A 23,688-nucleotide genomic window follows, 5' to 3' on the forward strand; every position below is an offset into this window, starting at 1 on the left:
AGCTCTGGCCTTTGGCTTGGTTTCATCTTTCCATATATCAATATGTGGTCTCATTTATGACTATAGCTGCGGAAAGAAGACAACAATTTCATGCGTTCAGAGTCTGTATTCTTAGAACTTGGGAAAATAAACCCTAAAAAGGACCTTTGCCAGATGTAAAGATGACATTTCCCACTATCTGGTAAATTAAGATTGTCACTGATGTGAGAGAAAAAGCTTCAAGAATGCCTTTGCATCCCATCCAAATGCCATTTTTCTAACAAATTTGAGAAGTCGCTTTCTAATTTTTACATCAAGATAGTTTTCAGTACATGCCTTGGAAAAGATTTGGGATTTCCCCCCCTTCTGTCATTCCTTTCCCTTTTTTTCCTTCTTCATCATAATACAAAATAATGAAGGCATATTTATTACCTATTATATTTATTGAATAGATTTTATTTCTTATTAATTTAAAAGCATTAGTGCAGCCTGGGCAACATGGTGAGAATCCAGTTCTATAAAAAATACAAAAATCAGCCAGATGTGGTGTCACACTCCTGTGGTCCCAGCCATTTGAGAGGCTGAGGTGGGAGGATCACTTGAGTCCAGAAGGTTGAGGCTGCAATGAGCTGTGTTTGCACCACTGCACTCCAGTCTGGGTGGCACAGTGAGACCCTGTCTCAAAATAAATAAATTTTAAAAAGCATTAATGTTCTATTATATATTTATCCTCTTATTTTTAAGAGTTTGGATCTTGCTATATTTCCCAGGCTGGAGAGCAGTGGCTATTCACAGGCTTGATCATAGTGCACTGTAGCCTCAACACCTTGCTTCAAGTGCCCCTCCTGAGTAGCTGGGACTGCAGGCATGTGCCACTGAGTCCATCTCCTATATTGATCATTTTAAGACAATTAAATCCAGTTGCTTTTCATTTACATGGTTTTATTATTTTTTAAAATAATAGACAGTGGTCTTCCATAAAAAAAAGAGATTCTTTACTTAGGGTTTGGAGTGTGGTCTGAAGAGTCAGAGCATTGAATTGGATCCTAGTTTTGGTTCTGTCATTACTTAGCTGTGTGAGCTTGGGCAACGCATTTGGTATCCCCGTATATTTTCCTTCACCTATCAAACAAGGGGCTTGCATTGTCTTTATAAGTCAAAACTTCCTTATGTCCCAACACATCCAGGGCCAATCTCATGTCCCCTTATAGACACCCCGTACTGGTATGTGCATGTGTGTGTGTACACACACGTGCGTGCACGCAGGCACGCACATGCACAGGCTCACAGGAGAGTGTTGGGAGTGATGTGTGTAGTTGGAATAAATGTCTTAAATATGTCTCTTTTGGGAGTGGAGTAGTGTTTTTACACTCCTTTCTGCTGAGAACCTTGTATCAGAATATACAATCATCTCTGAAATTCCAGTTCTCAATTGAGTTGTAGGCAGCACTGGTCCTTTGAGCAGTGACCACCCGTCTAGTTTTATTTCAGTTGCACCCTCAAATACCTACCCACTGAAATCCATATCCGACCTCCTTCTTTCCCTCATTTTCCTAGCCCCAGGCTCCTTTCAGAGTCAGCTTCACCTATTTTGGCCTAAAGTTTTGATAGTTAAAATCACTGTTGGATTGGGCCAGATTTTGCAAAGCATTTTCTAAGGAGCCACTAGTCCCTTGAGATGCTGAGATTAAAAGAACCCTGTGGTCAGATAAGTCTGAGAAGTGCTGCCTATTATAGTGTCATCTCCAAAACATTTATCATGCTTATAGTAGTCCTAAAATAAAGAAATCCTGAAATAAGGAAATGTTAAACTTTCTTAACTCGAAGCTTCCAAATTAGTATGAGCATTAAAACAGTCTTTTCATTTTTAATACTTATTAACCTCCCAACTTCCTACAGGACTACTGTGCCATAGAATGTTCTTTGGCAAATAATCATTTAACAGAAGAAGGTGTATTGTCTCCAGAATTTCCTAAGTGTGACTCATGCATCTCTGTGGGAGAGCTTTTTGGGTCCTTTTTCATTAAGCTACTTCAGTTTGTCTTATTAGTTTATTGAAACCTGGGCCCCAATGGGGTACTTTGGCTGGGTTATGTAGCAAGAATATAGTACTGGCATTCTTAGGAATGGGTGGATTAGAGAAGACAGAACTAACAACAGTATAGAGTACGAAGGGTGTGATTGGTTGATAAATGATCTCCTAAAGAACATCCATGCTAACTCTCTGGAACCTCAGAATGGGACCTATTTGGAAAAGCTGCATTTGGAGATGTCATTAAGTATCTTGCCATAAAATCAACCTGGATTATCCAGTGGCCCTAAATCCAATGACAAGTATCCTTGTGAGAGACACACAGAGAAGAGACTCACAGAAGAGGAGATGACATGGCCACAGAGGCAGAGTCTGGAGTGATGTGGCCATAAATCCAGGACTGCCAATAGCTGCAAGGCACAGAATCCTCCCGAGAGAATCCCTAGGGAGCATAGCCCCTGTGACCCCATGGTTTCAGAATTCCCATCTCCAGAATCGTGAGAATCAATTTCTGTTGTTTTAAGCCATCCCATTGGTGGTAATTTGTTATGGCAGCCACAGGACACTGATACAGGGGCAAGAGCACTGAGGGGGAAAACTGTCCCAGTCAGCCCTGACTGCTGTCTCCCATCATGGCTCAGTTGGTGCCAGCTCTGAACCTGGTGGGTATAGGAAAGTCCTTTATTCTGAGATGGGACTCATGGTCCCACCTTACGTTGCCTACAGTCCTGAGCAGCAGCCCATGTAACATGGAGTATGAACTGTCTTTCCTTTTCCCCCAGGCCACAGGGGCAGAGTGCTGCACCTGGCTTTGAGTCCAGACCAGACCCGGGTGTTTTCTGCTGCGGCTGATGGGACGGCCTCTGTATGGAGTTGCTACTAGTACCCAGCCCCTCTAGATTTCAGTTTCCTCATTTCTAAGTGAAGATGATGATGTTGGCCATGCCTTCTCCATGGGGTTTTTATGAGTATCAAACAAGTGAAATACTCTTCTTGATGTGAATGCCTATTCTCCTGTTCTTCTTTCTTAGATTGCTCTATTTGCTCTGCTTCACAGAGATTGACTTCTTTTCTTCTCTGCTTTCCTCTTTCTGCCCCCTTCCTCCCCTTCTTACCCCTTTCTAGAGATTCATTTTCACTACTTTATTTGAAATAACGTCTACAGCAAAGATTTCTACTTCTTTCCCATCTGACTTTTCTCCCCAGCTCCAAACCTCATAGTTCTGATTTCCTTGGGATAGTTCCCTTTTGAGATTCTTTCCTCTCTTTAGCTTAATCTCAACACATTGAAAACATAACTTGTTCCCTTAAAAAACGTTTATTAACGTGTATGCTAGGTGGCATGTTAAGCATGCATATTACTTTCTCTAAAAATCAGTTCTGTAGGAATTCCTTTCCCCTCCTGATGGTCTCATCCTTGTCCTGGTCTCCCACTCAGGGATCCTCCTGATTATTCTGCTCTGGGCTTCCTCGGTTCACACTTTACTCTTTCTTCTTTTGCTTCACTTAGTCACATCCTGAGTGCCTGACAGCCAGTCTGCTTAGAACTGATTCTCTTGAGTCTCCTCCTGACTCCACACTACTGCTAGATTAAACATCTTAAAGTCCTGCACGATCCTCTTGGTCCCCTGCTCATAAGCCCTCAATGACACCCTGTTACCAAACACCTTTGGCTTCTGGAGACTGGAGCCCAGGACCCGGAGTTAGGAGATCTGTTCTTGCCTTCGCTCTGCCAATACACCCTGTAACCTCGGATGTGTTGCAGCATCTGCAAGGATGGGAATTTGGATCTGATCACTGCTAAGGTTCCTTCGAACTGATCACTATATGAAGACTTTGGCTCAGTCTCGTGATTTCTTGCCTCATTGGAGCTTTTCTTCTCATCTGAATCCTTGCTTCTCTCTCCTTTTCCTTTGCACACCCACACAAGTTCTGACCTCTCCAGGAAGTGTTTCAAAATGATGTTACCTGGGTTTGAGTTCTTGGCATTTGTCCATGTCATCTATTTAGTATTATTAAACTATTATAGTTGTTAAAAAAAGTCTTTTATTACTATTTGAATCTTTGGTTATTTTGGTTTTGACATCCTGAGGAGTTAAAATTGAGGCCTTTAGGGAGCCTGTGTTGTACTTTTTGGTGCTCTTAAGAATGTTCTGCATATGCCAGATAACAAATATTGGTTGATTATTTTTTTTGCTCTGACATGATTTTTTTTTAAACTAATACATACCCACTCCCTATGCCCCCAACATTGCTACAACAAAACAAAAATTTTGAGAATTAAAACATAGACTAGTATGTACCAGGGCAGTTTAGGACTCTTCTGTTAAATTGGTGTTAATTTGTCAATATATTTTTAAATTTTCCCTGTTTTTAAAATTTAGATCTGTTTGATAATGTTAGTAATTCTTGCCTTAGAAAATTTTAGGCCACTGAAAGCCACAGATGTGATACTTGTCTGCAATGCACACTCTTCTTTTTAATTTGATCTTCTTAATAAGCCAGGCATAAACTGTAAGAAAATATTTAGAAGAAAATGAGTGAAATGATTAGACCATTTCCAGTGTCCCATGTCATTCTGTTCTGGATACTTCTGTTTTAATACTCTCATGACACTGTGTCATGACCAAAGGCCACTTCTCTCAATCAATACTGGCATGTGAACAAGAGGCTCTCATTTAAGAAAAGTATTAATATATCTGTTAGTACGATTAGATTTGTTGGAAAGTTTGGAATATGGTTTTCATAAAGAAAAAGGTAAGCTTTCAGATAACATACAAAGCAAAAGCCTGGGCTACAATTTATTTTTAAATTTTATAATTAAAATTTTTTTTGTGTATTAATTCACATATAGTAAAGCATATAAGTCTTAAGTTTATAGCTTGATGAGTTTTAAATTTATGAATAAATAACTGTGTAACCACCATCTAGATCAAGATATGAACATCTCTAGTACCCTAAAGGGATTCCTTATGCCTACTTCTACTTAGCAGGTCTACATTTTTCTTTTCTTTTTTTTTTTTTTTGCTTTTTTTTGAGATGGAGTCTTGCTCTGTCACCCAGGCTAAAGTGCAGTGGCACAATCTCGGCTCACTGCAACCTCTGCCTCCCAGGTTCAAGCAGTTTTCCTAATTCTCCTGCCTCAGCCTCCTGAGTAGCTGGGATTACACGCATGCCACCATGCCCGGCTAATTTTTTGTAGTTTTAGTAGAGATGGGGTTTCACCTTATTGTTTAGGCTGGTCTTGAACTCTTGACCTTGTGATCCACCTGCCTTGGCCTCCCAAAGTGCTGGAATTACAGGTATGAGCCACCGTGCCCTGCTCAGGTCTACATTTTTCTGACTGCTATCTCCGTGGATTAGTTTTTCCTATGCTAACTTTCAGATCAATGGAATCACATCACGTATATTCTTTTTTATCTCACTTTTCCTCATCATTAAATTTGTGTTGCGTGTAACTGAAGTTGTTCTTTTTTCATTGCTGTGTAATATTTTATTGTATGACTGCATAACAGTTCTTTATCCATTTTATTGTGTGTGGATATTTGAGTTATTTCAAGTTTTGGCTTCCAAAAATAAAACTGCTATGTACATTTCCGAACACATCTTTGATGGATAAAAGTGCTCATATCTGTTTGGGATCTACCCAGGAGTGGAATTGCTGGGTCATACGTTTATATACATGTTGAGTTTTAATAGACACTGCCAATTTTCCTATGAAGTTGTACTAGTTTATACTTCTACCAGCAATCAATGAGAGTTCCATTCAACCACTTTTTAAACAGAGTTGAAAATCTGTAATACATATTGACGGTAGGGAATAGTCCATCCCTTTTGCAGTTAAAATCTGAACTAACAATGAGGGATTATAGCAAGTATTTAAAATATCATGGTAGTTACTCTCTCGGAGCCTCTTTTTATGTAGTTGCACCAGGTCTCTTTTTCTAGAATAAGAGTTCTTATCCTTGGCTGCATATGAAATCATTGGGGGAATTCATATAAAGAATACTACATCTTGGGTCCCACCAAATGCCAGTTAAATCTGGATCTCTAGAGGTGGGACCTGGGCATTGATAATTTTAAAGAGCTTGATGAGCCTAATGAACTGGCATGGTTGAAAACCAATGTACTATTATTTTAGCCCGTCTTTAAGCAATGCTCCTTACTTTGTTTTAAGAACCTGTCTCCTATGTTATTGATTTGAATATGTATTATGCATGTATATATGTGTGTGTATATGTATATATATGTGTGTGTGTGTATGCATATATATACATATGTAATATATGTATATATTAAAATTCATATTGCATAATAAATAATATACATCTATAAAATTTATATTACTAAAGAGACTATGGAAATTGAAAGAATTTGTTCACATTATCACATCTTGAAGTGATTGTTGGCTGATAACTATCTACCAGATTCACTATGTTGAAAAGATATTATGAAGGCTTTTTCCAAAGAAAACTTTCTGGACACAAGTCAACATTTACTCCCTACTATGGGATGGCAGCCACTGTAACCACCATGTTGATTGGATCTACCCAGTCTCAAGAACAAAGAGAACTGAGAAATCACCTAGGTAATCCAAGGCTTAAATGCAGGTACTGAGAAAGAAGGCTGACTTGCTATTGTATAATATTCTTGGCTGCCGAAGCATTTTATTTGTATGCCCTAGAATTTGGAAAATACTGTAAGGCCTTGCTTGTTGCTGTTTGTCCCATAGACTCAGGTTCTTGTGTATAACATGAAACACAGGTGCTAATGTGGAACAATGCCCTATATTTCCTTTTAACACAAATGTTCCAGACTGGCTGTTTCTGGTGCCCTTTACTGCATTTGTTACTAGACCTGATCTTAGGGTCATTCTTGTAGGATTTCACTGAGATAGTGAGATGAATAATTCAGGAAGCACTCCCATGTCACTTGAGGCACAAATGACTCTGGTGACACTGATCACCTAACCCCTCCCCCTTGCATTATCCACAGGCTTGCCGTGTAACTCTGCTTCACTTTGCTGGTGCAGATGTGCCCATTAAGGTTACAGGAGAGAAACAGGTACGGTCATGCAAATTGATTTTATTTGTGAAAAGATTAAGAAGCCACAGTAAGTGAAATGAAACAGTCATTTAAACTGCCCCCTTGACAGTCCTAGTTATCCAGTTGAGATATTTCTGTGAGAGAAGGATATAGACACCAGGCCTTCGAGGGTCTCCGCATTTCGTAGGGCCAAAGGAAGTGACACCTCGGAAAACACCCCCGCACAGCAAAGGGCTCCCAGAATCTCCCTGGAGGAAAACAGGAGGGGCGGGAGTGGAGTCAGGTGTTGAGCGTTACCACTAGTGAAATGGAAGAAATTCTGCAGTATTTAATATGGAGTTAAGACCAACCTGGACTTAATTGAAGGTAGTGCTTAAAAATTAAAATGTTTGGAAATATTATAATACTTTTGAATTGGCTCACTTGGTTTATTTATAAGCCAGTGAAAATGGAAATGAAACTTGTATATAGTATCAGCTAATTTTTGAGACTGTTGTTCTGCTTTTGGAAAGGAAAGTCTTCTGTTTATTTGTCATTTTCTTAAAATGCTTAATAACTCAAGGGGCAAAATAGTCAAATGCAGATGGTACATTGAGGCAAAGAACAAAAACCATGTTTTCTGGTTCTTCCAGTAGATAATTGCCTTCTCAAAGACACGAAACCAAATCAGTCCCTTTCAGGCAAATGTTGGCCTTATGAATATATAAAATAAAGAAGTGACTGTGGGCTGATAACTATCTACTAAATTCACCATGTTGAAAATATTCCCTGAACAGGAATGTTTCCCCTGCGTTACAGTAACTGGTATTTGCAGAACTAGTCCTTTAGGTTTAATTCATCAATAGCAAAATTCCAGGGTTTTGAGAGGACAGGGAAGGATTGCCAAGCTTCAGTGGTGGCGGGTGGCTGCTGAGATGGGGACTAGTGTCTTGGGATGCTGCCGTGGCCTTAGGATGCTGCATGTGGGTTCCAAAAGCATGAAGGCTCTGGGTTCCTGGGAGCCAGGGTGGTGGACAAGGGAGGGAATGGGTGAACTAGGGCAGAGAAGAGAAAGTAGACAGGTACTAAAGATAGGTGTCTTTTCCTGGGATTTGGCTAGCTTTGGTTCTGAAGGCAAGGCATAGATTGAGAGAAGGAGAGAACTTTGGATTTCTCAATCTCTGGTACCTCCCAAACCATGCATATGGCACACCCCTGTTCAGGTAAGACTCTGTAAGGTCTTTGGGACAAATGAGAAGTGCAAGCTAGTACTCAGTTTAAAAATCTGTAAAATGTTTCTTCTATTCTCGTCTTTAAGCATGGCCCTGTCCTACCCCTTCTCAGTGGGTTCTAGGATGGAAGCTTACACATTCTCTGGTGTGAGTTACGCTTTGAAGTTGTTTGGTGGGGATTAAACTAAGCTCTAGGAAACTATGGGGTCTGGCTGGAGGTCTTCAGCCAGGCTCGTAAATGACAGACATGTCAGATGTGTCTAGGTCAAATGGCAGAGGAATGTGGCGGGGAATGAGAGGGAATGTACTGAAACGGGGAAAGAACACTGAATGCCCTTGAGAAACCTTGACTTCAGCTCTTCTAAGTGTTGCGTATCTTCAACATTAGATCTACATATGTTAATATGAAGAATGAGACAAAACATTGCTTCTTGGTAATTTTTGTATAAAATAAAAAATGCATAGAAGTTCAATTCATGCCCTAGCAGTGAACTTCTTAATTTTGATTAATGACTTACTTGAGCTGGGCACATTCATTACTTGACTGGGGTTTTATTAAACTTATTTCAAAAAGCACTAGGATCCTGTAGAAGCCAGTGCCATGACACGACAAAGCATGACATTACATTTTTCTATACTTCAAGAGCTAAAATGTGGGATCTTATTTTACTTACACGGCACGTGTCTTTCCCACCTCGGTGGCTTCCGGCACAAACCATATTTTTTCCAATTACAGGTTTAGAATTATAGTGCTTTGGATCATTGCAGATTTTTCTGTCAATGATGGTGATATTGACTTCTCTCAGAGTATCGGACCGAGAAGACATACTGTTAATCTTCCCCCACCCTGCAACTTGGCACATGGTTCCTGGTTTCACGTCATCCCCCTTTTTAGGTAGATGAAGGGTAGTCACATATTTGTTAATTGTTGCTTTTTTCATCAGCTGTTGGAAGAAAAACATGAAGTGTTAATAGGATAAGATAAATATTTACATTTTAACTTAAATTCTAGTCCAAATTTTCAGGATCCCCTTTATGTAAGTTTTTACAAAAGGGGTACAAGGAAAGGTTTTCACATCAGTGGCCAGGTTGTAGGAGGGTCTATGACTTTTGAGAAGGCAAAGATACGTACCTGTACTAGTTGAAGATCACCTTTGTGTGTGGTTGAATCATAGCATGGATAGGAAACTGCTTTCTTAACAAACATTATCTGTTTTTCTGGCTCTTTCTTGGCTATTGAGTGAGCCCCAAGAATGACTTGGGACCTTTTGCTCCTGAAAACAGACACAACATTATTTACTGGATTTATTCTTTGTATTAGCAGTTGAGCATATGTGCTGATCAGTTTCACTGTCCCATTTGTAAATACGGAGGTGAGGAGACTTCTTTGTGGCTCAGATAGAAAATGTATGCTCTAAAGAATAAAATAATGTTTATGAATAAAAGAAGGTTTATGAATTCATCTTCATCATCATCACTAGCTTATTTATAAAAAGCTAAACTAGGTTCATTGGAAAACAAATAAGAGAATTTCATGGCAGCAAAGCCAGGTCTTGTGCTTGTCTGCCCCTCTACCCCTGTCTTATTTAGCTGTGATGGAGAATTGCTGGAAAGCAAAGACTTCAGTAGTCCAGAGACAGAAGCAAAAAGTAGCCAATAGTTGTAAAGTAAGGCATTGAAGGGATCGTTTAAAGAAAACAACAAACTCAAGCGGGAAAACAGATTGCTCTTCCACTAGGACTGAGACCCAGCCTTTTTCTTCTGGAATTTTCTGAACTGAGACTGAATGACCACTGCTGCACATTCTATCTCTGGTGCATCCATGTCAATGCCAAATTCCTCTTGAACTTTCTTCTGTCCATCATTTATACCAGATGTCTTTTCTTTTCCATTGGTTGTCCCAGCACCTTGTCGCTCACCTATGTTGACTCTAACTCAGCAGCTCAGTCCCCCCACTCAGCACAGAGAACACTGCTCAGGGGTCGCTGATTAAATGTTCTATGAATCTACACTAGCCACATGTGGCTACTGAGAACTTGAAATGTGACTAGTGTGATTGAGGAACTAAATTTAAGATTTTATTTAACTTTAATTGATTTGAATTTACATAGCCACATGTAGCTGGAGGCTATCATATTGAATGGCCCAGGTTTAGAGTCTTGATTTAGAGAGTGGGAAAAGGCCAGACCTGGGAAGAGGTTTGAATGTCATGGTTGACAGGAGCATAGAGATGACTGAAGATGTGAGAGGAATTCACAGAGAGATACAGGAAGGCGTTCAACACAAGTTTCCTGCACTTGATGGTTGCACCCAGGGCTCTGAGGGAGCACTGAAAATTTCACCCTTCCACATTGATGCTAATTCTACCTGGTCACACAGCCATGACAGAAGTAAAGCTCTGCAGCACCTGTACCCAGTGGCTCAGTGGAGACTGAGACCACAGAAAGAGCTTGTGGTTGCTGCTACCTCATAGCCTGATTCTTTGTGGCAAGTCTGGGCTTGACTTCCTTTTAGACAAAAGCAAGTGCTAAAAGACTTAAATGATGTGAAAATACATGTGAATCTCCATTGGCTTTAATGAGATCTACTCTTATTTTATTTTGAGATGGAGTCTCACTCTTGTCGCCCAGGCTAAAGTGCAGTGATACAATCTTGGCTCACTGCAACCTCCACCTCCCAGGTTCAAACAATTCTCCTGCCTCAGCCTCCAAAGTAGCTGAGATTATAGGCATGTGCCACCATGCCCGGCTAATTTTGTATAGTAGAGACAGGGTTTCACCATGTTGGCCAGGCTAGTCTCGAACTCCTGACCTCATGTGATCCACCTGCCTCAGCCTCCCAAAGTGTTGGAATTACAGGCGTGAGCCAATGCCTACTCCTTTTATTAATGCTTCCCCAAATTAGAGTATCTTCACAAACATTTTTTTAAAAACTCAGGCACTTACAAGTTACAGTGAGCTGCAGTCAACACCCAGTCTTTTTCAATCAAAGCCCCACAACAGATGTTGTTTTTGTTCAGCTGAAGTAGGACCATGTAGGGTCTTGAATGAGGAGTGACTTCCTTTCCTCCAGTAATTTTTTCACAGACATCTGTTCAATGGGAGAAGACAAATCAGATTGGTGCCCACAAAGAACTCTACACAAAGCCACGTTTCTAAGACCACCCATGCTTTTTGCACTCAGAGACGAAGTCTGAATGAGAACATTTCCCCCAGTTTTTGCTCTATGTAGACCACAGATATCTGATGCAAATCCTATTTGTGTTGGACTCTGGGGTCCTGGAAGAGCTCTTCCACCCACAGAAGCCAGGCAATTGACTGTTACAGTATCATTAGGCTGGATGTCACAAACCAGCAACCTTAGGCCCAGGGCAGAAAGTTCTGCCTTGGTCTTTAACATCAACAGTTGCTGCAGGAGATGCCAGTGATAGTGAGAACCTTGAGTGCTCCCACTCCTTTTGGCTAAGTGTTAATTTGGGGGAAGTAGATAAGACTTTTAGAAGCCTCATACCTTCTCTTTTAACCCTAAGCTATTGCAAAAACACAGCTTATGAACTGATATTAGCATTGTTTAGCTGTGACCCTCACTATGGGAATTTTGGTTATTAAACTGCACTGTTCTCACTCATAAGTTAAGAAAATAACATCAATTGCACCTCCCCTTCAGTCTCTAGACCAAACCATGTGGTTTAATCTAAGGTCTTTCCCAATGAGGTAGGGAAGAGAGGAGAGAAGATACTATATGCAGAGAATTTTGCCTAAGTGACATTGCCTTGTTGATGATCTAGAAGTAGAGACCCATTGTTAGGGAACAGTGAGAACTGAACACAGGGCAAACCATACATGCTGATCGAGAGAACCTTATGTCCTAGTGATACACTCTGAGCTCTCCACCTCCTGCACCAGATGTTCTTGGATTCTCCCAAAATACTTTTGCTGAGACTCATGGTTTCTTGAATAGGGCACCATGCCTATTGTTCCATAATTGGGACTAAGTCATTGCCAAATTCACAGGAAAGTGTTAATGACAGCTATAGATACCTTTCATAAGATTCGACGAGGGTAAGAGCAACGAGGTGAAATGTGGCTAGTGTGATTTGAAAAAGCAGAGGTCTCTGCTTTTAAAAAGGGAACTGGGAGGAGGAAATTCTGGGCTGTAGAAATAAGAGGGTAAAGCACTTATAGAAACAAGAGAACTTCACCCAATCCCAGTTTTCCTAGGGTGACTCATGAACAGATAGATTTCAACTGTGCCTTGCTTTGCTGTGTCTGTTCCCTGTATGGGCCCACACTGCTCTCTCTGAACACAGGAAGAAAGAGGAGCACAACAGGCTGCTTTTGTGGTTTCCTTTGAAGAAAAGGTATGGCTGGATTCATCTATCCTGTTTTCTTTTTTACTTAGGATTTAACATGCCTGAATATAGTCATACTATGCCCTGCTTATAACATAGCCAACCTTTGTCCTGCAGCCTTGTGATTTTTAAATTTCTTCTCATTTTTAGGTGCACAATAAATCAGAGTTCTTTGGGAATTCCTGGCAAGGAAGGTTATTATATAAGTCCCTGCCTCCAGAAGCTGATGAATCCTGGGAAAAAGCATGGCTGGCTCTACATTGCCACAGCTCCAGAGTAGTCCTCACTTCCTAGTAGGGTCTTTAAGGGAAATCTAGAGCTCCCCAAGAGCTGTCACCCTTTCAGTGGTAATACCACGAATTGTACAACGTTTTAACCCATGCACGTGCAACTCGCACGAAAGCAGAAATATTGGTTCCCATTTGGTAGACAAAGGGATTAGCTTAATAAAAAATACTATAGCGTTCCCAAAGGGTTAACTAGGGAACTGGCCCAGTGTCTTAATGTATTCCCAAAGAGTCTCTAGACCAGAGAAGTAAGTGTAAAAATTCTAATAATTCCTGATTCACTTTTGGTGTCTGGGTCAGATTTGTCTTAATTGTCTTTAAACTATGCATTTTCTTCTGCAGAAAAGGCTGAGCTGACTAAGGTACCAGTATTCCTCTCCTGGAAGCTACTATTTGTTTTACTAACTCAAGAGAGTTTTGTTTGCTCATTTTTACATTGTCCTTTTTGTCAACTTTCAAGTTACAAATTGGCAACGATAAACATTGGTGGTTTGACTATCTTTTGCAAAAGATTATAAGAAGAAAATTTGTTTTTCTTCTAAAATAAAGAAACATTTAAAATCCAAGAAAGAATGCTATTTTTTTTTTTTGTTTTTAGATAGAGTCAGGGTCTCACTATGTTGCCCAGCCTGGTCTCAAACTCCTGTGTTCAAGTGATCCGTCTACCTCAGCCTTCCTAGTACCTGGGACTACAGGCATGTGCCACTGTGCCTGGCTAAACATTTTAAGGATTGGGGGAAAACATCTTTCAGTATAAGAAAGTAATATTACCAAAAGTTCATTGAAAGTCTGTTCTATTTTGCTTCATAGTCATAATAGAAATGAGAATAATCAGTCTTACCTCCAGGAATTAGCAGGAGAAAAACAAAAACTGAGAGACAGGATGCCAGAAATCTGTAGGAGTTCCTCATTGTGGCTGCTGTCCCACATCAATCGACCTGAAAATCTGTTTTCAGTTCTTAACTGCCTCTATCTTTATATTGAGAGTAAAAAGGATGTGGTTTCCTTTCTTTCTTTCTTTTTTTTTCTTCCAAATTTCAAAGTTTAGCATTAGGAAACCAAACACAAGTAAGTGAGAACGGTGGATGATGGTTCACTGCCAGCAGGCACATGTTCCTTTATAGGGCTGCTGAGAGGGGCACTGGAATTATACCAGGTGGGAGTAGGGCAAGGGACCTTGTTGCCATCAGAGGACACCAGGGGAGACTGTAAAATGTCTTAAGATTTTGAAGATGCTTTCATCATCTGCAATATTATCTGCAGTATTCATGACTGGAAACTCTTTTAGACTTAAATTAGAGCTTTAAAAAAAGTCCTTAAAATTGGTCACCAATCAAATTTCTTTCTTTTTTTTTGCAATTATATATATATATATTTTATATTTTGTTGTATTTTAGGTTCTGGGGTACGTGTAAAGAACATGCAGGATTGTTGCATGGGTGCATACATGGCAATGTGGTCCAATTTCTTTCTAGTCTCCTTGGGTTATACAAGAATTAGTAGGCCGAGTGCAAGCTGAGGACAGGAGGGAGATTTATTTACATAGAGGCTCCAGCCTGGATTTTCTTTCTCCACTTCGTGGGGAGTGTTTATTGTGCTCCTGCCTGATCTGTGGCAGGTGTGGGGACGTGGGCTGCAGGGGTAGGGGCTTTTGGCCCTTTCCAGCCCTCTGAGAGTGCGTTTGATTGTCTAGTTTCACAACTTTACTGAAAGTGTCTCTGAGTTTCCCTGTCTCCCTCCCTTCCTGCCTTCCTTCCTTTCTTCTGAACACGTTCAGCTGAGAAAATAAATGGGAATCATTTTTGTTCTAATGTTGGGTCATGTCTCACTCTAAAAAGAATCAACCTCAGTTCCTGGAGGAACAGTATGCAGTGTGCTTTCTATTAGAAATGAGTTCAGCTCTTTTTTTGAGCTGAGGATGTGGTCTCCATTATAATACATATGGTCAGATGTGCTGTCAGCCTGTTGGGTATTGAACCAACTACTCTATAGTTAACACCCTGATGGCCTCAAACCTAGTGGTTACTTCTGTAGGAATCATATGACCTCAGAAGGGAGTACTGCTGAGACCTCTCGGTTTCTTTTTCGCAGATATTACAAGTGTATTAAAGGTTAATCATTTTCAGTAAGAGCAATGAGGTAACCTGCTACTGGTTTTGGTAATTTTAGTGCAGACTTAAAAAAGTTAAATTTTAATTAACTACACCTACTGAAACATTCTTAAAGGAAACATTGATAATTTTGTTTGTTTTTATGGGAATGGTTCTTCCATTTATGTTGACTTCTAACAACTTTATGAGATCTAATTTACACATTATAAAGGTCACCCATTTAGAGTTTACAGAGTCAATGGATTTTAGAATATTTGCAGAGTTGTGCAGCCAACTCCATAATCTAATTCTAGAACATTTTCATCATCCCTGAGGAAGCCTTGTATCCATTAGCATTCACTCTTTTTAGGCAACCTGTAATCTACTTTCTGTCTCTATGGATTTTCCTATTCTGGACATTTCTTATTAATGAAACCATACATTATGTGGTCTTTTGTGAATGACTTCATTCTCTTTGCATAATGCTTTTGAATTTCATCTACATGATATACTGTAACGTGTGTCAATACTTTATTCCTTTTTATTGCCAAATAATCACATGGGTACAGCACATTTTACTTATCCATTCTTCAGCTGATGGACATTTGGGTTTTTTGTCCTTTTTAGCTATTATAGAATAATGTTTCTATGAACATTTATGTACAAATCTTTATGTGTACATATGTTCTTATTTCAATTGGGTTTATACCTAAGAGTGGAATTGCTTGATCATATGGTATGATATGAAATATCTATATTTAACATTTTGAGAAACTTCTAAACTGTTTTCCAAAGTGGCTATATCAATTTATATTTCCACCAACAATGTACAAAGGTTCTAATTTCTCTACATCATTTCAATATATTTTTAAAAAAATCACTATTTTAATGGGTGTAAAATGATATCTCATTGTGGTTTTGATTTGCATTTCACTAATGATAAATGATGTTGAGTTTCTTTTCATGTGCTTACTTGTCGTTCACATATCTTCTTTGACAAAATGTATATTCAAATGATTTGCTAATTTTGAAATTGGTTTATTTATCTTTTTATTATTGAGGTGTAAGTGTCCTTTATTTATTCTGCATACAAATTTGTTATAAGACATACGATTTGGAAATATTTTCTCCAAGTCTGTGGGTTGTCTTTTTTCCTTGATGTGTATTTTTAAGCACAAAAGTTTTTAATTTTAATGAAGTACAGCTTATCAATCTTTTTAATCCCTTTTGCCTTTGGTGTCTTGTCTAAGAAATTACTAACTAACCCAAGATCATAAAGATTTACTCCTGCATGTTCTTCTAAGATTGTTGTAGTTCTATTTTGTTTCTACATTTAGGCCCCTTGTTTTAGTTAAATTTTTTTCATGTAGTTTAAGTTAATTTTTGTGTATGGCTGAGGTAGGGTCCAACTTCATTCTTTTGCATGTGAATATTCAGCTGTCTAGCATTAGTTTTTGAAAAAACAATTCTTTCCCTGTGGAATTGCCTTGGCCCCTTTGTGAAAATGAAATGTTAGAGTTTATTCCTGGCCTCTCAGTTCTATAATATATATGCATATATCTATGCCAGTACCACACTGTTTTGATTACTGAAGCTTTGTAGAAACTTTTGAAATGGAAAAGTTTCAAAAAGGTTTGAGTCCACTAACTTTGTTCTGTTCTAATAATCTTTTTCAAGATTGCTTTAACTGTGAAATAAGAATGTTAAAAATTATATATGCAGTGACTTCTTTACATTCTTGGGAAAAAATTTTTAATTTATTCTAATGTAAATGAATGGTTGCAATGTCGAAAACCAGTAGTTCTCGAAGTATGGTCTGTGGACTCCTAGGGGGTCCTGAGATAAGTCGTGAGGTCAAAACTATTTTTTTTTTTTTGAGATGGAGTCTTGCTCTGTCGCCAGGCTGGAGTGCAGTGGCACAATCTCGGCTCACTGCAATCTCCACCTCCTGGGTTCAAGCAATCCTTCTGCCTCAGCCTCCTGAGTAGCTGGGACCAGAGGCATGTGCCATCATGCCTGGCTAATTTTAGTAGAGACAGGGTTTCACCATGTTGGCCAGGAGGGTCTCTATCTCTTGACCTTGTGATCTGCCCACCTCGGCCTCCCAAAGTGCTGGGATTACAGGTGTGAGCCTCTGTGGCCGGCTGTCAAAACTATTTTCATAACAACACTAAGATGTTGCTTGTCTCCCCCAACCCTCATCATGTGTCGACATTTATACTGATTGTACAAAGGCAATGAAGGGTAAAACTTTGGGTGCCTTAGCAGGAATCAGAGCAGTGACACCAAACTGTGCTGGTAGTCATCGTGTTCTTCATTGTCAGGCACTTTCAAAACAAAAAAACAAAACAAAACCTAGTTTTATGCAAGAATATCCTTGACGAAGCAGTAAAAGCAGTAAAAAAAAATTTAATTTTAGTAATCTTTATCATGTTGTAAAAGTCTTTTTAATATTCACTTTGGTATGAAAAGTATGCAAAATATGCATAAAACACTTCGGGTGTACAAGGGCTGTCTTGAGGAAAAGCACAGTGCAGTCGTTTGAGCGATGAACTGATCTGTCTGTTTTCTTGGAATACTGATTTTACTTGAAAAAATGCTGACAAAAGAATTATTTTATTCAGACATGGACATTTGTCGGACGTTTTCTCAAATATGAATGAAATGAATTCGATATCTTAAAGAGGGTAACTGATAATTTTTGTTGCTATGATACAATTAGAGCTTTCAAGTGAAAGAATTTTTGGAAAATGTGTCTGCTATCACAAGCTTACTCTCTTTCCAGTACTTAAAGATTTTCCTGATGAGATGGTGATAGTATTAATAAATGTGACTTTAAAAATATTGTGTTGTGAAATGTGTCAACATTTGGAAAATCTGCATAATTCAGTGAATTCATGGTTTCCAAAAGGGCAATGTGTGCTGTTACATGCATTTGTTTTTGAATCTGCTGGGCTCTTTCCAAGGCAGCAGAGTAATGAATCAGTTATTGAGAAAAATGGCTGGAATCATATTAATTAATTAATTAATTACACAAACATTTATTGAATGCCTATTAGATGCCTGATGTAATGCTAGATGCCAAGGATAAGAAGCAAAGGGTATCACTTGAGCTCTCTATTTCTTGACATGATGGTAGTTAAGGAGGTGTGTTCACTGTGATAATTCATTGAAAAATAAGATATGTGCAAGGAGGAGGGAAACCGCCTGCTTAAGGCACAGACTCTGAGGGCTGGTAGAGTTATGGAGGTTACAATTTATTCATTCATTTTATAAAAATATTTATTAAACACCTAGATACGGGAATATCAGTGAGCAAAACAGACAAAAATCTCTGCCCTTATAGAACTTACATTCTAATTAGAGGAGACAGATTTAAATAATAATTACAGACGTAATAAATAAGATATATAATATATTAGAAAATGATATTAAAAAGTTGACGGTCAGAGGTAGGGAGTATGAATTGGGTATGTGTGCATTGTGAGAAGGTGGCACGTTAGCAAAGACTTGAAGGGGGGTCAGGGTGTTAGCCATGAAGACATCTGGAGAAGGCTGGAAGGCCAGTGTAGCTGGAGAGAAGTGAGTCAGGGAAGCACAGAAGGAAATGAGGTCAGAAAAATAGTGGGGGACAAAATTTTGAGGGGCTGTGGGTCACTGTATGGACTCTGCCCCTTACCTTGAGTGAGATAAGGAGCCATCTAGGCCATGAGAGGAGGATTGACATGATCTGATGTGCTTGAACGGGATCACTTTGGCGACTGTGTGGGGAACAGAATGAACAGGGGCCAGGGTGGAAGTCGAAAGATTAGGAGGAAATTGCAGTGATTCAGGCTGGGGAGGATGGCAGCTTGGACCTACGGGGCAGTGCGAGGTGGGTGAATTCTGATCTGTTTTGAAGTTAAGGCAGGTAGAAATCTCCTACAGATTGGGTGTGCAGTGTTCAAGAGAGGAGTCAAAGAAGACTGCAGAATTTTTGTTCTGAGCTACTGGGAAGGTGGAGTTGCCATAAAGTGAAATGGGGACGTCTAGAGCCAAAGCAGGTGTGGAGGGGAAGATCGAGAGGACTGCTTGAATGGTTGTGTCTAAGTTGTCTGCTAGACGTGCGAACAGCGCTGTAGAGTGAGGTGGCTGGAGATAGGGAGATGCCTGAGCTGCAAACATGGATTGGGAATTATCAGCATGTAGATGGTGCACTGTCTGTAGAGCCAGAGAGCCTAGCCCCCACTGGGAAGGGAGCGAGAGTGGATGGAGAAGAGTTTCCCAGGACCTATTGGAGGGCCACCCCAGCTAGAGAGTGGAGGAGAAGAGGAGCAACCAGCAATGGCCACTGAGGAGGAGGGACCTACGAGGTGGGAGCAGAGCCAGGAGACTGTCGTATTTGGAAATCAGTGAAGCCAGTGCTGCCAAGAAAAAGAGAGCCCACTGGTATCACATGCCACTGAGAAGCTGAGTGAAAAGGGACGAGAACGCACCATTGGATTTCACAAGGCTAACAAGGTACCAAGGTGGAGGTCTTTGCAAGAGTCATTTCCTAGAGCGTGGGGCAAAAGCCATGTTAGAGTTGAAGAGAACAGGAGAAATTGGAGTGAAGACATCTCATTCGAGGAGTTCTGATGTAAAGAAAAGCAGAGAAATGGGGAAATGCCTGGAGAGAGGTTTTTTTTTTTTTTTTTTTTTTTTTTTTTTTTTTTTTTTTTTTATGAGAAGAGAAAAGCATGTTCGTGTGCTTGTCATTTTCAAGTGTGTGACATTGTACCTTGTGTACAAATGGTGGCCTCTCTGAAAAGAAATCACCAATGAGAGCTTCCACTCTGATATGATTAGCTGAGACTGAATCATAACACTTATTATCTACTCGTGGCAAAAGACATCCCTTGAGAAAAAATTTCTTGGTTCACTGACTCTTTGCTTTGTTCAGAATTTGAGGATGGCTACTTCTGTGTTTCCTGTTAAAAGAAAGTCATTCCAGGAAAGGCCAGAATATCCTTTATTCTGCCAAACAGAATACCAAAATATCTGTGGCCTTTAGAATTTAGAGCTCAGTCTTCTATTCAGTGTAGGAATATGGGGAGAGGTGAAGGGAGGTTTTTACTTCTCACCATATACTTCTGTATATTTTAATTTTTCACAAAAATTTCAATAATAAACATAATGAGAAAGATTTAGTGTGTATTTCAGATATTTGGAAAATTTGAAGTTTGAGGCTAGGAATGGTTCAGGACAATTGCATCATTTATTAATTATAAGTGGACTAAAGTATCATATGCCAGTAGGCCTCAGTTCAGCCAGCATGTTGTGCATTTTATCTTAGCTAGCCAATTTATACATCCAAGCACTTAACTTAGTTCTGTTATTATTAATAAATTGTGACATATAGCAAAGAAAAATGGCTTCTTTTACCATCTACCATTTATATCTCATCTTTTTCTCTGAAGAGCTGAATTATAATAAAGTCACTCTCTAGTGCGTCTGACTGACTTGTCCAATTTAATTCATCAAAAATTATTGAGGGCTCTCCATGTGCCAGGCAGCATGCACAGCCCTATAAATACTGAGGGAACCAGGGCATGATTGCTGCCCTTGAAGTCTTTGAAGTCTAGCAGAAGACAAGAAGAACACCACAGATATAAAGACAACTACTTCAGATTCTGATAACAGGTAGCAGAATAAGGGTATACCACATTAAGAAGGTGATCGGAGAAAAGATAGATAATATTTCATACTCCCAGTGGCCACCGCAATTAGCCCTTGAGATCAGTCCTATATTTAGACTTATTCAAATTCTGGATTTCTGATTAGAATGGCCACAGACTTCACAACAGCCTGGTAGAAAGATCATTGGTCTACAAGACAGACACCAGCTCCATCACTAAAACGTTTAAGATCTCCAGCAGGGAATTAGTCTGTTCCTCAATTTTCACACCTGTTAACTGAGAATTTTAACGCATAGGGTCTAAAATGAAATGGTCCCAGAATTTGAAGTCAAGAATTGTCCATCCTCCCACTTCACACCTCCTGGGATGGCTGTCATCAAAAACCAGACAATAATGAGTGTCGGAGAGGATGTGGAGAAACTAAAACCCTCGTACACTGCTGGTGGGGATGTAAAGTAGTGTAATCACTGTGGACAACAGTGCACTTCTTCAGAAGCTTAAGCATAGGGTTTCCATACGACCAAGCAATTTCAGCCTGTATTAGGTCATTCTTGCATTGCTATAAAGAGATACCTGAGACTGGGAAATTTACAAAGAAAAGAGACTTAATTGACTCCTAGTTCTGCAGGATGTACAAGCATGGCATCAGCATCAGCTAGGCTTCTGGGGAGGCCTCAGGGAGCTTTTACTCATGGTGGAAGGTGAATTGGGAGCAGACACATCACATGGTGAGAGCAGGAGTGACGCGGCGGGGAGGTGCCACATGCGTGAATATGTAGTGTATAAGCTATTCAGTTGTGAATTGGTGGGATGTACATAACAGCTTATCAAAATGTGGAGATACTGGTACTTGATAGCCTCTTAAGAAAAAGTTACTTCCAAATTTTAAGCTGGAAAGTCACTGGAATAACTTTAAAAAAGAATTACAATACATGGCCTTTTAGATTTCTGGTATGTATATTAAGAATTGTGTGCAAATTGAAATGTTTGTACTGATCCTTGACCAATAAAATCTCAATTATAAAAGAAAAAAATGTTAATTTACTTATTCCCATGAATCGCCTTCACCTTTTCTTTTTTAAATTATACATTTTATTTTTTAAAAAAATTATTTTCATAGAATACATTTTCACATTAGATATTCCCATAGCACAAAAATAACATTTTATTATTTATGGTTTTATATTTGTGGACAGATTGTTTTAGAACAAGTAGAATACATTTGAAAATTAAGTCTCTGTTTAGAATTTGTATTATTTTGATATGTCTACAAGGGGAAACTTGCCCTTAAATGGAACTTCTGTACATTCAGAAGCACTCCAAGCTTTTCCTCCTAGGATTTAGAAATTCATAATGTGAGATATCAGCATTTCCTAATTTAAAAATTCCCTGGTATATGTAAATATCAGTAGGTGGTATCTACTGAATAGAGAGGGAAGTTTTCAAAAACTAAACACTGTCTAATTTTCTGTGAAGTTTTTATTCATGAATTAACAATATTTCCCTTTGTCCATTATTTCCAGGGCAAATACAGAAGTTTGGTCATATATTAATAGTTATAAAGCTGGATTCTCTTTAGAGATTGATGAATTAAAAGGCAAAAGCTCATATATCATGTTTAGTTATACCGTGAGTCCTATGAGAAGCTGTGAGGCAACCCCATTAACTTACCAGAATACAGAACTCAGTCTCAATTTCTTAGACATAATTCCTCTCAAACCTTTTCCTCAAAGATTAAATTCTGGGGCAGGAGAATCGTTTGAACCAGAGAATCGGAGGTTCAGTGAGCTGAGATCACGCCACTGCACTCCAGCCTGGAAACAGAGGGAGACTCCTTCTCAAAAAAAAAAAAAATAAATAAATTCTGAAAATAATCTTGTGATTAAGAGAAGAAGGCTGTCTACCAATGGGCTTATCTGTTATTTCCTCCTTATTGTGAGTTGAATGGCATGACAAGGTAGAGGCAAAGAGGCATACATCAGTTCTCCAAAGTATGAAGTCAAAAAGGTCAGCGCTTCCACAACAAGGCCACAGCTTTGCAGAAGCTCGCGTTGTGGCAGTTGAAATAGCAAAGCCCAGCAAAGTTAAAGCTGAAAGTGCCAAGAGCCCTGTCTTGGCAGCTTTCTGCGAGGCATCCCCATGAACATAGTAACTTGTCCACAGCCCAGGTGACTATGAAGAGTGGGGGTTGCAGTCCGTTGCAGAGCAAGGATTCAAGTAAGCAGCTGGAAGCAGATCCAGGAGCAAAACACTGACAAACCTCTCACTAGTCCAGTGGAGAGACACAGCCTTGGGACCAGAATGGTGGCTCGGTGACAAGTGGTGTGCAGCACATTCACTTGTCACCTTCTGGGGTAGGTGCGTCCTGAAGATATGCTGAGATATGAGCAGATCTGACCACTGGTGTTCACAGCCACAGAACTTGGCCTCCTTGGGCCCCACAAAGTCACTCAGTCTCCAGAGAACCGCCATCTTGTTCCTGAGGGCTCAAGATCATCCACCGACCCCCATCTTCACCTTTACCACCAGCACAGATCGTGCACTTGTCAAGAATCAGCTTGGAATTATAGCGCGCTGCATCATTGCGTATTTTTTGTTGTGTCATAGCGACGTTTGCTCACTTCTCTTAAGGTGTATTCAAAACTTTTATGAGTCTCTTTTCATGCTTCCCCATCCTGCCATATGACACTTGGTGTGAAGTTTCACATCCTGTCCTGCTTTTGGAAGCTGAAGTTTCTGATAGCTCTGCTCATGCTTGCTTTACCTTCCAGCTAGAAAACAGACAGGAAATGGAGTTTTAGACAGGAGTGACAGTAACAAAAACAAAAGCATGGCCCCGATTGAAATATATATCTTGCTTCTATAGTCTTATGAGGGACATGGCTTAAGACATGTGCCAACCTGTCTTGACAATCGGTAATTGATGTTAAAAAGTTACAGTGCAATTTTTTTCAGAAGAGCTTTGCTAGGTTAGTCAATGTAAGCTTCAGTTCAGTTGACCTGCCAGTGATAAAATCGTATGGTGGTGGCTGACA

At 39.6% G+C, this 23,688-nt stretch overlaps 2 protein-coding genes and 2 pseudogenes across 2 annotated transcripts in view; 1 reads left to right on the forward strand and 3 right to left on the reverse strand.

Moving 5' to 3' along the window:
• The window catches only part of CDC20B (cell division cycle 20B), a 57,366-nt gene extending 54,420 nt beyond the window's left edge, over positions 1 to 2,946 (forward strand). The window contains exon 12 of the mRNA XM_010336611.2: positions 2,794 to 2,946. Within this exon, the coding sequence (XP_010334913.2) occupies positions 2,794 to 2,894 (101 nt within the window). The 3' untranslated portion in view covers positions 2,895 to 2,946. The remainder of the gene's footprint in view (positions 1 to 2,793) is intronic.
• Positions 2,947 to 7,076: 4,130 nt separating this feature from the next.
• On the reverse strand, positions 7,077 to 13,854 carry GZMA (granzyme A). The gene is made up of 5 exons (XM_003925859.1): positions 13,748 to 13,854; positions 11,214 to 11,358; positions 9,401 to 9,542; positions 8,943 to 9,212; positions 7,077 to 7,305 (listed from the first exon to the last, which is right to left on the reverse strand). Exons 1-5 carry the CDS (start codon positions 13,815 to 13,817, stop codon positions 7,147 to 7,149), a joined length of 786 nt encoding a protein of 261 aa, XP_003925908.1. The 5' UTR covers positions 13,818 to 13,854; the 3' UTR covers positions 7,077 to 7,146.
• LOC120363303 (calmodulin regulator protein PCP4 pseudogene) lies at positions 10,003 to 10,479 on the reverse strand (annotated as a pseudogene).
• Positions 13,855 to 22,737: 8,883 nt separating the features above from the next.
• Positions 22,738 to 23,125, reverse strand: LOC120363600 (succinate dehydrogenase [ubiquinone] cytochrome b small subunit, mitochondrial-like; annotated as a pseudogene).
• Positions 23,126 to 23,688: the final 563 nt, after the last annotated feature.

This window comes from Saimiri boliviensis, chromosome 1 (assembly GCF_048565385.1).
Source record: "Saimiri boliviensis isolate mSaiBol1 chromosome 1, mSaiBol1.pri, whole genome shotgun sequence".
Classification (NCBI taxonomy): Eukaryota; Metazoa; Chordata; class Mammalia; order Primates; family Cebidae; genus Saimiri; species Saimiri boliviensis.

Coding starts and splice junctions, on each gene's coding strand:
- GZMA (XM_003925859.1), bottom strand. CDS start 13,817: ATGAGGAACTCCTACAGATTTCTGGCATCCTGTCTCTCAGTTTTTGTT. Junction 11,359..13,747: donor TCTCCTGCTAATTCCTGGAG/GTAAGACTGATT, acceptor CCCATTGAACAG/ATGTCTGTGAAAAAATTACT. Junction 9,213..9,400: donor GTGATCTTCAACTAGTACAG/GTACGTATCTTT, acceptor TTCTTCCAACAG/CTGATGAAAAAAGCAACAAT.